The 15615-nt window shown below is 47.3% G+C and overlaps 1 protein-coding gene across 1 annotated transcript in view; it reads right to left on the reverse strand.

Moving 5' to 3' along the window:
- Nucleotides 1–15615, reverse strand: part of LOC144773916 (N-acetylated-alpha-linked acidic dipeptidase 2-like) — a 696330-nt gene that overhangs the window by 475675 nt on the left and 205040 nt on the right. The window contains exons 7-8 of the mRNA XM_078658978.1: nucleotides 13335–13521; nucleotides 9510–9603 (exon numbers count right to left, since the gene is read on the reverse strand). Coding sequence (XP_078515104.1) covers nucleotides 9510–9603; nucleotides 13335–13521 — 281 coding nt within the window. The remainder of the gene's footprint in view (nucleotides 1–9509; nucleotides 9604–13334; nucleotides 13522–15615) is intronic.

Here is a 15615-nt window from a genome sequence, read left to right on the forward strand (position 1 = left end):
CGTGACCAGGCGTGCTCCGGTGGTCAAGGTTGGGGAGGCTCCCAGTTGCTAGGGAGTCTCCAGCGTAAAAGCGGATCTGTTTTCCGGATAATCGGGCGAGGGCCGGGAGTCGCGTTAACAAGCGACCATTCCCTCCGGCTGGTAGCCACGCCCCTATGGGATGTTTTGACGCCTACTGTTTCCAATCTCCCCCACCTCCGCCTCTCTTTGTTGTACCCCCGACAAAGTTCATTTACATGTAAATGGTCTTTTAAAGACCCGTGAAGTACTCAGTGCGGCTGTTGTGTGCCGGGAAGCTGTCTCACGACAGGGGGTATGGGGGGGGGCTGAAGCAGAAGCCCTTTCAGCACAATGGGCTTTGCGTGCCTGCAAGCACCATGTTTCTCCTCTGCCTCACACCTAAATTTCGCGCCGATCGCGTTTAAAAAGCGGCGGCGTGAACGGTCTTGTGGGGATGTCTCACAGTGTGCGCGCTAAATTCTGGACACTGCGCGCTCCGTGTGACCATCGTGGGCACGCGCCCACCCACGCACGTTAGTGGGAACAGTGGTCACTATTATTTTTGTCAATTCCTGAATTGAGCCGACACTCCGTTTATCAAGTTTTGTTGAGTAGCATTATAGTCGTTTCATATGCCTGCCCCGCCCACTGTTATGACTACATTAATTAGCAGTAAAAACCAAACCTCATTGTTTTTGAAAAATCTCATCCCACAAAGTTGAAACAGAAAACATTTTTTACAATCTTTGTCAGGGTTGGTACAGGGAAAATAAATGTAGATTTAATATGGAACTTCTTTTGCACTTGTTTTTTCCTCAGTTAGAAGGAGACCACTTATTTTGTCCCCTTTGACTATAGCTCGCAGCTTATTTACTAACGAAAGGCGGATATCTGATGTCAGCTGTTGCATCCGTTCCTGGAGAAAGAGAAGCATTTCCTAAGAATTGATGTAGTTGTCAGATTACTTTTCTTTTTTTTAGGTCTCGCCTAGCGTTGCAGTGCAAATGTGCTGCCATCGCTTTGAGAGGCATGCAGTATATACTGTAGGGTGGAAGCTTCGTGGAAGCTCCGCCCACTCTCTGCCCATTGGCTTTTGTCCTAAATGCTGCCTTCCGATTAATTGAGGCTTGTTAATCCCTCCTCATTCATCATTTGTATCCTTCCACGGCTATTGGCCTCTTTACTCCTAACACTATTTTCTTTTAGGTGTCGCCTAACGTTGCAGTGCGAATGCGCTGCCATCACTTTGAGAGGCATGTAGTATATACTGTAGTGTGGAAGCTCTGACAATCTCTGCCCATCGTTTTTTGTCTCAAATGCTACCTTCCGAATAGTTTGAGGCTTGTTAGTCCCGCCTCATACTTTATTTGTATCCTTCCACGCCTATTGGCCCCTTAACTCCTAACACTATTTTCTTCCCTATCTCCCCACCCTACCGCTCTCTCCCTCAGTCTAAGACTTCTCACCCTCCCCTGCCCCCCCCACTCCCGTTTGTGTTTTCTTTAAGCATGGGCGCAAAATCCATTCGGCTCGCGGATTTTGCGGATTTTCGGCAAATTCGCAATCCGCGAACTCTCGCGAACTTGCCGAAAATTCGTAACATCCGTGCGAAGCGGATTTTTTGCTTGGTCGCACTTGCCAACTAGAATACTATACAATTTCGCGGGAGTAAACACTTGCGAACACGTAGATGCGGCGGGCAGCAACAATCTCGCAATTGCGAGATTGCAAAATTTGCAATTTCGCACAAGAAATCCACCAGCAGGCAGCATAAACCTTGAAAATTATGATTTTTATCAGAATAACTCCTCAGGTTGACATTTGCCTGCACTTTTTCTTTGCAAGGAGTCCATTTTGGGGGGGGGGGGGGTGGGAGGAAGGAAGTGCCCCACAGTCTCCAACTTCCTGTTCCTGTCCAGCAGGCTCCTCCCAGTGCTTTCTTCATGTGCTGGTCACTTTGATTTGGATCTTGACCTGGAAGGGTTACTTTTTGTGGATGCTGCTGGATATTTGGATTTTTGCAAAACTGAAAGCACTCAGCAGGTGCAAAAGTTCAATCTTATCATTAGTAACCTTTCCCTGTAGTGCTTCCTGAGGGGCCCCTTCAGAGTTCATTTGCCTACTTGCAACTATTCTATGACCCTGCTCTGACCCTCACAGCAGGCTCAGAGAATAGCTACAAGTATACAACAAAGGTCCTGTTAAAAAAATTACACTGCAACAGAAAGCAATTACAGACAAAACTGAAAGCACTCAGCAGGTGCAAAAGTTCAATCTTATCATTAGTAACCATTCCCTGTAGTGCTTCCTGAGGGGCCCCTTCAGAGTTCAGTTGCCTACTTGCAACTATTCTATGACCCTGTTCTGACCCTCACAGCAGGCTCAGAGAATAGCTACAAGTAGGCCACAAAGGTCCTGTGAAAACAAATTGCACTGCAACAGAAAGCAAATTACAGATATGGAACCAGGTGCCAGCCAGACTGGAAGTTTAAATTCAGTGACACATTAATCAACTCCAAATTAATTCATGTCAGTTGAAGCAGGGCAGGTGTGCTTGCTTTTTTTCACCCCCATAATCTACAGTGATAAACCAACCAGAGGGTGGCAGTGATGTACCACAGGGTGGCATGGGTGTACCAGAGGGTGGCAGTGGTGAAACAGAGGGTGCTGTGAACCTGTGATGATAAACCAGACGTAGAAACAACTTAGTCGCGGCCGTTGCGAGCCGACAAGTAAGTTCGCAATTGCGAACTGGTACACAACCCTCGCGAACTGGCAGAAACCCTTGCGAACACAAAAAACAAAAAAAAATCCGCAAATTCGCGAGAGTTCGCGGATTTTGCGGATTGCGAATCCGTAAATACGCAAGTTCGCGGATTGCCAATTCGCAAAATCCGCCCATGCTTAGTTTTCTTGCCAGCAGGCACTTCTGTTTTCATCTTTATTATTGCCACCTTGAAATATGCGAGTTCAAGATGTGTGCTGTACAAAAACTCCTCGTGTTTAATTAACTAGATTTTATTGTTACTCTAAATATAAGAAGTCTCTAGGCAACATTCGGGGTATGCATGGCAACTGACGCCTCTTAGTTCACAAATGGCATTGTTGTCGGGCGGGAGGAGTGGCAGTGTTTTAACTCATGCTTAAAACAAGCACTTTTAATAACTTCCTCTCAATTCAGTGCTATAATCTTGTGTACTGAGGTGAGGCGCTAAAGAAATGCACTTTTTTTTAATTCTGAAGAGACTTTATCGCACATTTACAACATGTTTACTGTATGATTAACATGCCGATCATTTTCACGGCTCACCCACTGGCTCGTATACACTTGGCTTGTCTCCGGCTGGCTCTACCTGCTAATTAATATATTGGCTTGCGCACCTCTAACAAAGAGAGATGAATAGATGCATGACAGTGAGCCCGGTAGCTGGTAGAGAAATAGACTGGTGCAGACACACAGAAAGTCAGTTAAATCTGCAAACGTGTACATCCTAGTTCCAGCAATAGAGATATCACCACCGCTCGCCTCCAGGCAGGGAAGCATGGGGTTCTGTTTAAGGGGGATCGCAGGCGCGTATAACAGGGGTAAGGTCGCACGTCTCTGTAGCTCGCGCCACGCCCAGCGTAGCATGTCGGCTGTGTCCACTTCCTTCACGGGTCTAGGAGTTTTACGGTATAGGGCGACGCTCAATGGCAGTGGAGCCACCGCATCCATCTCAACCGCCACATGTGGTTGGTATGGCGTGGGGAACGCCCAAAAATGTAAGTTTTGGGCCTGTGCGCAGAGCGCGTATAGGTGCATGTCAGGGGCACCCATGCCCCCCTGTCGCAGCGGCAGCGTCAATAGTGCCCACAAGAGTCTAGCTTGGCTCCCAGCCCACACCAAGGACAGTAGGTGGGACCGTGGGCAGGTGAAAAAGCATTGCGTCAGCGGGATAGGGATGTTTGCGAAGAGGTAAAGGAATTTGGGCAGTACAACCATTTTCGCCAAGGCTATCCTACCAGCCAGAGACAAGGGGAGTTTCGACCATATTGCCACCTTGCTTTCCAGCCAGGACACCGCCTTTCCAAAATTTAGGGTCCAGAGGTCTTGGAGGTTCCGGCTAATCCAGATGCCTAGATATTTAACTTCATCTGTCTCCCATCTCAAAGGACAGTCGGAGTGTACTTCCGAGGTATTATCAGTCAATGGAAACATTACCGACTTAGACCAGTTTATATTAACACCTGAAAGTCCTCCAAATTTGACAAATTCCCTCAGGAGGGGATTCAAATTTACCGCTGGATTATTCACATAAAGAGTGACATCGTCGGCGTAGAGTGAGATCAGCAAGCTTCTGGAGCTAAGTCCTATACCTCTAGCTGTATGGTGTTGCCTAATTCTGGTTGCTAATGGCTCCATGGTGATGGCAAAGAGCAAGGGGGAAAGTGGGCACCCCTGTCTAGTTCCCCTAGAAATCACAAACGGGTCTGATATCATGCCATTCACTCTCACCCGGGCCCTGGGAGCAATGTAGAGTAACTGAATCTGATTTATAAACAGCGGGCTGAATCCCATGCGCTCTAGAATGATGAATAGATATGGCCATTCGAGGGAGTCAAACGCCTTCGTGGCATCTAAAAATATCGCCCCTGCCTGTACATCTGGATGCAAATAGTGGAGTATCGAGAATACAGTTCTTAGGTTGTGCGTAGTAGCACGTCCAGGTATAAAACCTGATTGGTCCGGGAGGGCCACCATCGGAAGCAGAGGCTGCAGATGGTCCGCTATTATTTTCGCATACATTTTTACGTCCACGTTGATCAGTTATAAGGGTCTATATGAATCAAGGCATTTGTCATCTTTGTCTGGTTTCAACAGCTTTATGATCAGAGCTTCTCTCATCGATTCAGGCAGCGTCCCTATTTCCAGCGCCTCGGCAAACACCTCATGTAGCCTTGGGGCAAGCTCATCTACATATGTTTTGTAGAAGGCTGCAGTTAAGACATCTGGACCTGGAGCCTTGTTTAGCGGGAGGGCTTTTATGGTTTTGACAATGTCTTGGACTGTCACAGGGTGGTCCATATACTGGCGGTGTGCATTTTTAAACCACACTAGCGCTATGGATTCTAGATAGAATGTGAGGGCGTCATTGGGCGCAGCGTGTGCGGACTTATACAAGTTGGAATAGTATGTAGAGAACACCTGCAGTATCTCACTTTGCCCCGTGATCAAGACCCCGTCATTGTCGATTATGGTGTGCACATGTGTGGGTGGCGCAGTGCAATTGATCATTCTAGCTAGGGTTCGACTGGGTCTATCACCCTATCCATATCTGCGCGCCTCAGCGTGTTTGTTTAAGAATTTCAATTCACGTTGGGCCTCTTCAGTGAAGTCTAGTAATTTGGCTTTGAGTTGTGCGGCCGTGTCAGATGTAGGGTCAGTACAGAAAGAGTGTTCCAGAGCTTTCAGCTCCCCCTCCAATCTAGCCATGGTGTCCCTGATGGACTTCAGGACTCCCGCCCTGCGCGCTATGCATTGACCCCTTATGACCACTTTGAAGGCGTCCCATAGTGTTGCTTCTGAAGTGACGGAACCCTCATTGTTAACAAAGTAGTCTTTCATGTCCTGGCGTATCTCTTCAGTGAAGGCAGCGTCTTGTAGCGCATGCGGCGGGAGGCGCCAGGTGAAAGCTCTCATAGGGGCCCCAGGGATCTCAAGTGCTAGGAGGCATGGAGCGTGATCAGAAAGGGAAGGGGCCAGGATACCAACATCTGTAGTCCAAGTGGCTACGTCTTGGAACACTAACCAGAAATCCAATCTAGACCAGGCAGCGTGATGTGCGGAAATGCATGTACCTAACCTTGTGTGGGCATTTCGGGCTCTCCAAACATCTAGTAGACACCCTTCACTTATTATGTCTCGCAAAGCCTGACTTTCGCGGGGGTGCAGTTGTCTGGAAGCGCCTTGTCTATCTAACGTGTCGTCTATGACCACATTAAAGTCCCCACCCCATATGATCGTAGGACAGTCAAGGATTGTTATTTGTGCCCACACCTTTCTGAAAAAACATAGGGTCATCAACATTCGGCCCGTACACAGCAGCTAGAATCACATTTTTGCCCAGCAAGGTACCATGAATTACCACATAGCTGCCTTCCTCATCGCTAAGCACAGTGTGCTCCTTCCAATCAATGCCCCTGCGCACAAGGATAGCAACACCTCTAGCATAATTAGAGAAAATGGCCGAGTACGTGGACCCCCATCTCGAGTGCCTCAGCCTTGGTGAAACTGTAGAGTTAATAAGCGTCTCCTGTAAAAAACAGATATCAATATCATGGCGGAGCAAGTAGCTGTGCATCAACCTAGCTTTCCTACCATCATTAAGGCCTCATATGTTCCATGTTAAAACTTTCGTTACACCCATTGACTCTTGTCCGAATCAGTGGTCACAAATATCGATTGACTCATTTTAGAACTCTGTACAATGCATCTTTGGTATACACTCACTTGGCACTGACAATTCGCCAAACTACCCCGTTCCCCAAACCACCCCCCGCCCACACCAACCCCCCAATCAGGTTGTGTATAAACCCCCCTAAGTACGCCAACAGCGTCAAAACAGTAAAACTGTGGAATTGTGGGAGACACCCCTGGGAGGCGTCGCAGTCCGAGCATACACCCCTGTTTGCACAGGGTGGCTGCAATATTATAAGCCTTTTGTGCAGTGTATGGATTAAAACCACCACCCAGTATAGAGTGACAGGGACAGTAGATAGAGCCCATACTATTAAACAAAAACAGATGTATTTCAGAAACCAAGTTCCGGGCTGTCCCTAATACACCGGACATATCCATATGAGCAGGACGACTAGTCAGTGTGACAACTGTGTGTTGAGCATCAGGAGCCGTGCTGCATCCAAATGTGACTACATATCAGGGCAAGCGTATCTCAGTCATTGTCACTCATGGAGCCGCCCCCGTCCACCTCTGTGCGTGCTTTCCTCCCTGATTTAGACCCACATACATGTTTTGCAAACTTTAGCGCAGACATGGCATCAAGGAAGTGGTGCGCCGTGCCATCATGCATGACCCCCAGCTTGGCCGGGTACAGGGGGGCGTATGGGATCTCAGCTTGAAGCAGTAGCCGTTTAGCTGGCAGAAATTCCTTGCGGGCCGCCTGCACCAGTATTGTGAAATCGGGATAAAAGGAGATGTTGTTACCTTTGTGCGTTATTTTTCCTTTCTCCCTTGCCAGGCGCAGTATCAGATCCCTGTCTTGGTAGTTGAGGAGTTTCACTAGAATCGGTCTCGGTGGAGCTCCGACAGGTGGTTTCTTCCCCAATGTTCTGTGTGCCCGCTCCACGGTGAACACCGGGGAGAGGCTTGAGTCAAAGATTTCGTGCAGTAGATCGGTGATGAAGGCTTCCATTCTCCCCATTGCTGTGGTCTCCGGAATCCCCGTGACCCTGATGTTGCTTCTGCGAGAGCGCGCTTCAAAATCATCCACTTTGGCGCAAAGAGTGTCGATCTTAGTTTCCAAGTTAGTGATATGCGCTTTGGTCTCCTGCTGGAATTCATTGCATTCTGTGGACCGGTTTTCCAGGCTGTCCAGCCGTGTTTCGTGTGTGGCCACCTGAGAGCGCACAGTGTCTAATTGGGCCGTCATGGTATCAAGTTTGGCATCTATGCTTTTGAGGCTTGATCGTACCTCCATCAAGAGTGCTGCGACATCAATGTCCGGAGGGGCCTCTTGCGTCGATCCACCTGCAGCAGAGCACCGTGTTCAGTTTGCTTGGTTTTTTTTTTTTGCTCAAAGCCAGTTTCGGCTGGCGGGGATCGCCTTTGCCCATGGCGTGATCAGCTCCCGCACCCTTATTCTGAATCGGGCGTAGATGTTACCTTCAGCACAGCGCCGCCGCAGGGCCCCGGAGCTGGCGCAGCAGATCACAGGCGGTGTCAGCAAGTCCGATACAACCTTGCTCCTCTAAGCGGTTCCCCGCCGCTCATGCGATTGCACCAACTGGGCAGTGCTCAAGGACAGTGGCACAGTCACCGGGTACACCATGACGACCCAGCACACCGAAGCATTAAAGGGGTAAGTCCAGTGCGCGCCGAATCACCACAGGGCCCAAGGGCGCACAGCAAACACAGGCTCAGCAGGGCGCCACGCCAAGGCCCGGAAGATCTCCTCTGAGGGGCGGGAAGTGGCCCTCTGAAAGTCCAATCACAGGCAGACGCCGTATATTTCTCCCACCATCGCCCGCTCCTCTGTGCTGACCAGTTTTGTATGTAAAGGTACTGGTGCACACTGGCCACAACGTGTGCGTGTGCCTCTAATTTGTTAGGTAAGGCCCCGGATGTTGTACACGGCACCAGGTCCTCATGCACAGATCTCTCTGATGAAGGCTCCACAGATCTATCAGAGCCTTGTTGTCTTTAGCGCCAGTGCGTCTCAACTCGAAATTGCCTAGAGAGTCGGGTGATCCTCAAAGCCACCCTTGGGGGGCCACGGGCAGGCAGGGGATCAGCGAGGGAAAGCGGTGATCTTATCTCACCTCTTTGTGAGCAGATACAGCACCGTCCGTCTCCCGCCCTCTCCACAAGTGGTAGGCCCAAGCGTCCCCGGTCTCGAGTAGTGGGCAGCTCCCGAGGTGCACCTCCAACGTCGCCGGGCCGCAGCGCCGGTTGAGGCAGCCGGAGTCCATATCTCTGGCAGCTTTTCTTTCCGGACGACAGAACTTGGGTCGATCGTGCCCAGGAACCTATGGATGCAGTGGGTGGTGAAATCAAGTAGATATCTCTTGCAACAGGCAGGATTTATCAGGATTAATATTGCAGCTGGCGGAGCTCGCGATTAAGCGGCCATTTCGCAGCTCAGTCGGCCACGCCCCAGCGCCAGGCAACCTTTGACAACTAGGCAATTAATACATTTTCATGTACCCCCAAAGCACCCCTAACCCCTTGGCAAACTTCATTACCTCCCACTGTTTGGAGGATAACCAAGACAAATAGTCTAGAAAATGAAAGAGAATCTGGGATTCGGATTCACATGCTCCAATCCCGATCGCGTTGGTTAGTGTGTAAGCACTACTTTTATAAATGAGTTTCATATTAGTAAAGCACCACGTTGTGCATGTGTGGCAACACTTCACCCATGCGGTACATGCCAAGCTATTGTTGACACAATCCACACTTTGCATCTTTTTCATTATATTTATTATGAAGTGCAGGACCTTTCCAAGACATTTTGCACACAACATACATTCACTCCAAAAATAAAATGTGTACGTAAAAAACATTGCCATTTACAACGTCAATAGCTCTAACTCACAAATGCGAGACCTATTTGCATTGCAAATGTTTGTTATTAAAGAGACTGACCGCAAATCGACATCTCACTTTCATTATCTTACATGTTTCTTGTGATAATTATCACGGTGCCGTGTTCTAATCTTCAAAACTAGACAACCTGTTTCTCTTGCTGACAGCACAGAATCTGAGAAGCCAATAATGAAGGCTGGCTCACCGTAAAAGCTTCTCTGCATCATGATATCCAATGGGATGAACTGGGATACTTGGAAGGCCCACGCCTTCATCAGCTCTATAGCGAAAGGTGTACTCTGTTAACGAAGAGGTGTGAAAGCATTATAAAGTTACAAACTAATGTTTACAAGCATTGGAAAATGTATGATATGTTTTCTAAAACAAACTATTGATCTATTGTAGATTTTAGAGTTTTATACATGTACATACATTAGAGTCTACAGCAAATATATAACACATGTCAAAATCTCAGTGCACTTCACAATGAATGAATGAGGACTTCTAAAACGTCAAGCTTGTCCTGCCACAATAAATTGGTCACCTCACACAGGTCATTTGCTTTTCACCTACAGAATTAGCTCTTCAAACATTTTGGAAGAAGCAAAGCAGTGAGAAATTGGAATGGCCTGTATTTCAATTTGGCATTAATCTAGCCATTAAGAAAGTGTTCTCTTCTTTTCCTTCTCATATGGACATGCACTCATGGGCAGTCATCAATTTTTCCATTTCAAGCACAAGAACATTATGACTGACAGAAGGTAACATTTAAGGGCATTATTCTAGAGAAATGCCCCATGTAATGGTAATAGTGTACTACAAATCTAACATTGTTTTCCTTGCAGCACAAGGTATGTATGTGTTTAGACTGAGTCTTTTACATGTTCAAGAGACTAGTAACACAAGAGACTGACCACATCCAGCTACAGCATCAGTGGTACCCCATATAATAAAAATGGGCCACTTACCCCCGTTTGGGAACTTTTCTTGAGTCTGCTTTTCTTTTCTGTGCCCTATTATTCTGAGTCTGGGTGTGGTTATTTTGCTCTAATGTGTACTTTTCTTTTGTATTTGTGCTCTGCAAGCGGGCCCACTTTGCTGCTTGGTTTCCCGCCGATTGCCGTTTCCACTTCCCAGCACTCCTTCCAGGACCTACTGAATGGAGGCCACAGCAAGGCTGCACCACAGACGCACTAAAGGCAAGCCCATCTGCACTTGTCTTGGCCTGGACCACACCCTGCACCAAGAACGCTAATTCTTCCACCATACGCAGCTACATTGCCGACGACCTCCAGGCACATCGACAATTGCAACTGCTGCTGGACATCTCCACGCAGCACTAGAGGACCATTCTCCTGCTAGCACCGCCGCTTCACCTACAAGCCCGAAGTAACCAACAATGCCAGAGACACTGCAAACATGACTGCTTCCACCATGCCGACCACGAAAGCCACAGCACAACTCCACTGGATACTACTCAACGCACAATCACTCGGCTAATACGCCACAGAGATCTGGGACATGATCTCACCCCTCTCCCCAGATGTCATCTTCCTCACAGAGACCTGACTGAACCCTGCCTCTGCACCAGACAGCGCCATCACCAACCCCCCAAAGGCTACAATATAACACACTGGGATAGTACCAACAAACACAGAGGTGGAATTGCCCTCATCTTCAAGGACACATTCTGCTGCACGACCTCCTCAGACTACTCAACCAGATAATGAAGCATCTAAACTTCCAACTCCACACAGATAGAAAAAGCACCGTCAGAGACGCCCTCGTCTACAGACCATGCCCCAGCTACTTCAACACCATCCCTGACCTCATCACCCCGATCGGCATCGAGTCTGAGCACTACATCTTCCTAGGGGATCTCAACTTCCAACTCAACGACCCCAGGGACACCAACACAACAGACCTCCTGGAAAACATGAGCAACATCGGCCTCAAGTAACTTGTTAACAACCCTACCAACATTACAGGCCATGTCCAGCGACAGCCAGGTCTCACAATTCACCTGGACCAACCACTTTAGCATCTGCTTTACTATCTCAGGACATATCAAAACTGGCACCATGCCCAGCAGCATCAAGCGCAGCAACTGAAAAAAAAAGATCTCAGAAGACTAGTGGAACAACGCTCTCAACTCCCACATCCCAGACACACCATCCAACCCGGACAAGGCTGCAAAGAACTTTTCCCAGTGGATCACAGAATGCACTGACACAATCACCCACGCCAAGCCAGACAAATCCGAAGGACCGGACAAGATCTCAGTCATCTTCGAAAACTTCAAACCCCAACCCCCCGCCACGGACAGAATCAGTCTATCTACACCCATTACCATAAACACTGAACACCTGCTCACCCATGGGGACACTCGCACAACTCAAGCCACAATCTCCATCATAAACTCCGTGCATTCAGAAGCACCCACAGACCCCTGTCCCCACCACGTCTTAAACCTTGGGAGCAAGACTATTGGCGATGAGTTTAAGTAAGTCCAGAACACTTCCATCCCCTTGGCTGCTTCCCTGAGGACTGGAAACACTTTGAAATGAGGCACCTCTGAAGAAACCATTCGCTGACCCAACAGAATCATAGAACTACCGGCCCATTTCCCTGCTACCATTTCCAGCAAAGGTTCTTGAGAAGGCAATCGACCAGGAACTCACCAAACACCTGGAACAGCCTCCTGGACCCCTCTCAATCCATATTCTGAGCCAACCAAAGTACTGAAACAGCTCTGATCACAACCACAAACGATATCAGGGCCCTCCTGGACCATGGCAAAAAACAAACCCCTTTTCCTCCTGGACGTGTCATCCACCTTCGACACCGTCTTCCATCACATCTTGATTAACAAACGACACCACGTTGGAATCCAGGGAGACCCGCTCAAATGTATCACCTCATACCTCACCTGAAGAACTCAGAGAATCTGTCCCCCATCATTCACTGTGGAACCCAAGAAAATAATCAGTGGCGTCCTCCAAGGTTCGTATCTCAGCCCCACCCTTTTCAACACATACGTGCTCCCTCTGACCAACACCATCAGATTGCACAGAATCAACATAATCCCCTATGCCGATGACACCCAGCTCATCCTCTGCGGTCAGAAGACTCCTCCACAACCAGAGCCAGCTTCTACAGATGTATGATGAATGTCGATGACTGGATGAAGGACAACTGCCTTAAGCACAACACTGACAAGACGGAAGTCCTCATATTTGGGAACATCTCGCCATGGAATGTCGCATAGTGGCCTTCTAAACTCGGCCCATCCTCCCCCCTGACAGACCAGGTCCACAATTTCAGCTTGAACAGCAAGCTATCTATGAAGAAAACGTTACATGCAGTCTCATCCACCTGTTTCCACGACGCATCCTTTGCGAGATATTTATGTGGCTCCCAGTTGACTCCTGGACTGTCACGTTGGCCCTTGTAATCAGCAAGCTGAATTACAGACACACATTCTACGCAGGAGTCAACGCACACCTCTTGAAGAGACAACAGACAATACAAACCTCAGCGGCAAGACTCATCCTTGACCTCCCTAGACAGCCCCACACCACACCCCACCTCAAGAAGCTACACTGGCTCCAGATCCAGAAGAGATGCCAGGTGAAGATGTTGACCCATGCATACAAAGTCCTGCATAACAAAGGACTAGAACACATCAACAAATGCATAACCTTCCACCAACAAATCTGACACCTGCGATCCGCCTCCCTCTTCTATGCAGATAAACCCCCCGGATCGACGAGACAACAGTGGAGGACGCTCATAACACCTGAAGCCAAAGCTTGGAACGACCTTCCTTTTGCACCTCAGACTATCCCATCACTTCGACAATTCAGGAAAGGACTCTAGACCTGGATGTTTGAAAGAACAGATCATCACAACGCAGATAACAACTCTTGTCTCTTGAGACCCTCACAGGTGATTTGGCACCCTTTATAAATCCTTGATGAATGTTTACAATGATGTAGGAGTATGTGGAAGCTGGGACTTTCGGCCTTACCTTTTGCTGGATACCCTGGAGTGAGAGGGTCTCCTGCTCCTGTCGGGTTCAAAACATTCCCACGCTGAACACCGCCTCCAGGAAGGTTCCAGCCATCCGGGTAGGGCTCAACCCCTGGAGCACAGTAATCCGCCGGGTCAGAGAAAAGAATGATTCCTATAGCTCCAGCGTTTATTGCATTCTTCACCTACAACAGCAGACCAAAGTACATGGGTTGAAAATCTCTCTGAAAGAACATAGTTGTATGCTGTAGTTTGCCCTTATCCTATCGCTAAACAATATCTTGCTGGCAATATCTACCCAACACAAGTCTAGGATTTACTCAAATATGCCCTAAAAGTCTAATTTGAGTTTTGTTTTCTGTATTTTATTTTCGTACAAACATTCACAGTGTGATCCTTCATTTCATTTTCATGTCTGAAGTTTCCATTCCAGCAACTACATCCAGAATGCATCAGTTTCTTTACATCCAACTCTCAAGCATAGCTAACTTTTTCAATAGTAAACACCCTTTCTACTTCTGATCCAGTTTGTGAAGTGGTGACTCCTCCGAATTGGTGGAGGAGCGCCGCCCACTGCCAGACGCAGAACCAGCAAACGAAAAATAAAACTATGCTCAAGCATCATTTTATTTTTCATTTGCCGTCTCTGAGCCAGCTTGTGCATGGAGGGGTGGGGCATGGAAGAGAGGAGGAGGAGTGCTTGTGCACTCTCTAAGTTCGCATATGTGTTTGGCCAGCCGTCTCAGGAAGACTAAAACACACATGACCACTTTGGTTTCTCCAGCCCGGCTGCATTTAGCAGCCGGGCTGGTTTGGATGGGCATCTGTCCCAGGGGCTGCTGGGACCAGGAAGAGGCCAGCAGGAGTGATGCAACTCGGGAGACGGTCGGCAGCTTCAGGTAAATGTTTTTATTATTCTCAACACATCCCCACCACCCCCCCTCAACACGCGCTCTTACCCTGGACTCCCCCCACCCGCCTCACCAACCTTTGTTACTGGCAGCCGCCACTGACTTTGTTGCTGTCTTTCAGTTTAGTCACACTGGCTCTCCTCTACACTCTGTACCAAACAGTATGTATTGACCTTAACAGGTACCTCAATGACACAGGAGCATTGAAGATGCACATGTATGAATAAACTTGACGTATCTGTAGTTCAAATAAACAAGTACACTTACAACTATTTACTCCGCGGCACAAAACTTAACTATTGGATAACTTTTGTGCAAGATTCACAATTTACAAAGGAAAACTATCTCATGATGTTTTCCTTTTCCATAGGAACGGGCATCAATTGTCCATGCTTGGCTTAGAGTTTAGAGGAAGTATGTGCCACCATTGTAATCTTGAGCAATTGGTAATGCAATCATATTTTTTTATGTACTTCTTTGTCATTCTGAATAATTCTAAAGAAATGAGGGAAAAATAAATGGGCAAAGACTCATGAAAGTCTTGTGCCCAATTTAGGCCTGCATTAGCCAAGACATTTTCCTTTTGCTAAAATGATATGTATAATATACTTACTTACTGGGACTTTCAGCCAACCCTCTTCTTACATTGGTCTGTTATTGTGTTATTCACATTCGTTTTCTGCCCACTACAGCATACAGTGCTGGGCAATGGGTCAGACACTTCAGCTATTGGCTAACTTCACCGTTAATGACTGCTTTCTGCCCTTCCAAAAGATGCATATGCACACAAAAAAGTAGTTCTCTGTAAGTTGCAAGTAGCACTACTGCAATGTGTTCTTTTTGAGGCCCAAAAAAACTATTTCTGTTAGCTAATATTTTCATTGATTGTTGAGGACCGGGCAATATCACCAGCAAAGTTTTGCAAAAACTTTGACATAATAAGCATGACTAAACCAAATGACCAATTATTGTTTATAAAAGACCTTGACAAAGTTCAGTCACTAAAATATAAGATATAATACACAATAATGAATCTATAAACTGTTTTGGGTAAGAACATTTAGTAGAAGTGATAATAGATTTTAATGGTGTCTGATTAAATGTTAAAAAGAGTGGGTTTTTTTCATTTTTGTTTTTTTAACACTTCTTTTCTGAAAAGAAAAAGCATTACATTCTTGATTAGATGTAGAATATCATTTCTTCTCAATCCCGACTGTATGGGTCTTTCAAGTTGTCCAAGATTCATTCATGTTAATGATTAAAGAATATCCATTACAATCTATGCTTAATATCGATGATATTGTTATTTTTTTTAGGATCACCTCATTTGCGTTCTTTTAATATTAAGATTCGGGTGCTCTACAAGAT

Source organism: Lissotriton helveticus, chromosome 8 (genome assembly GCF_964261635.1).
Source record: "Lissotriton helveticus chromosome 8, aLisHel1.1, whole genome shotgun sequence".
Classification (NCBI taxonomy): Eukaryota; Metazoa; Chordata; class Amphibia; order Caudata; family Salamandridae; genus Lissotriton; species Lissotriton helveticus.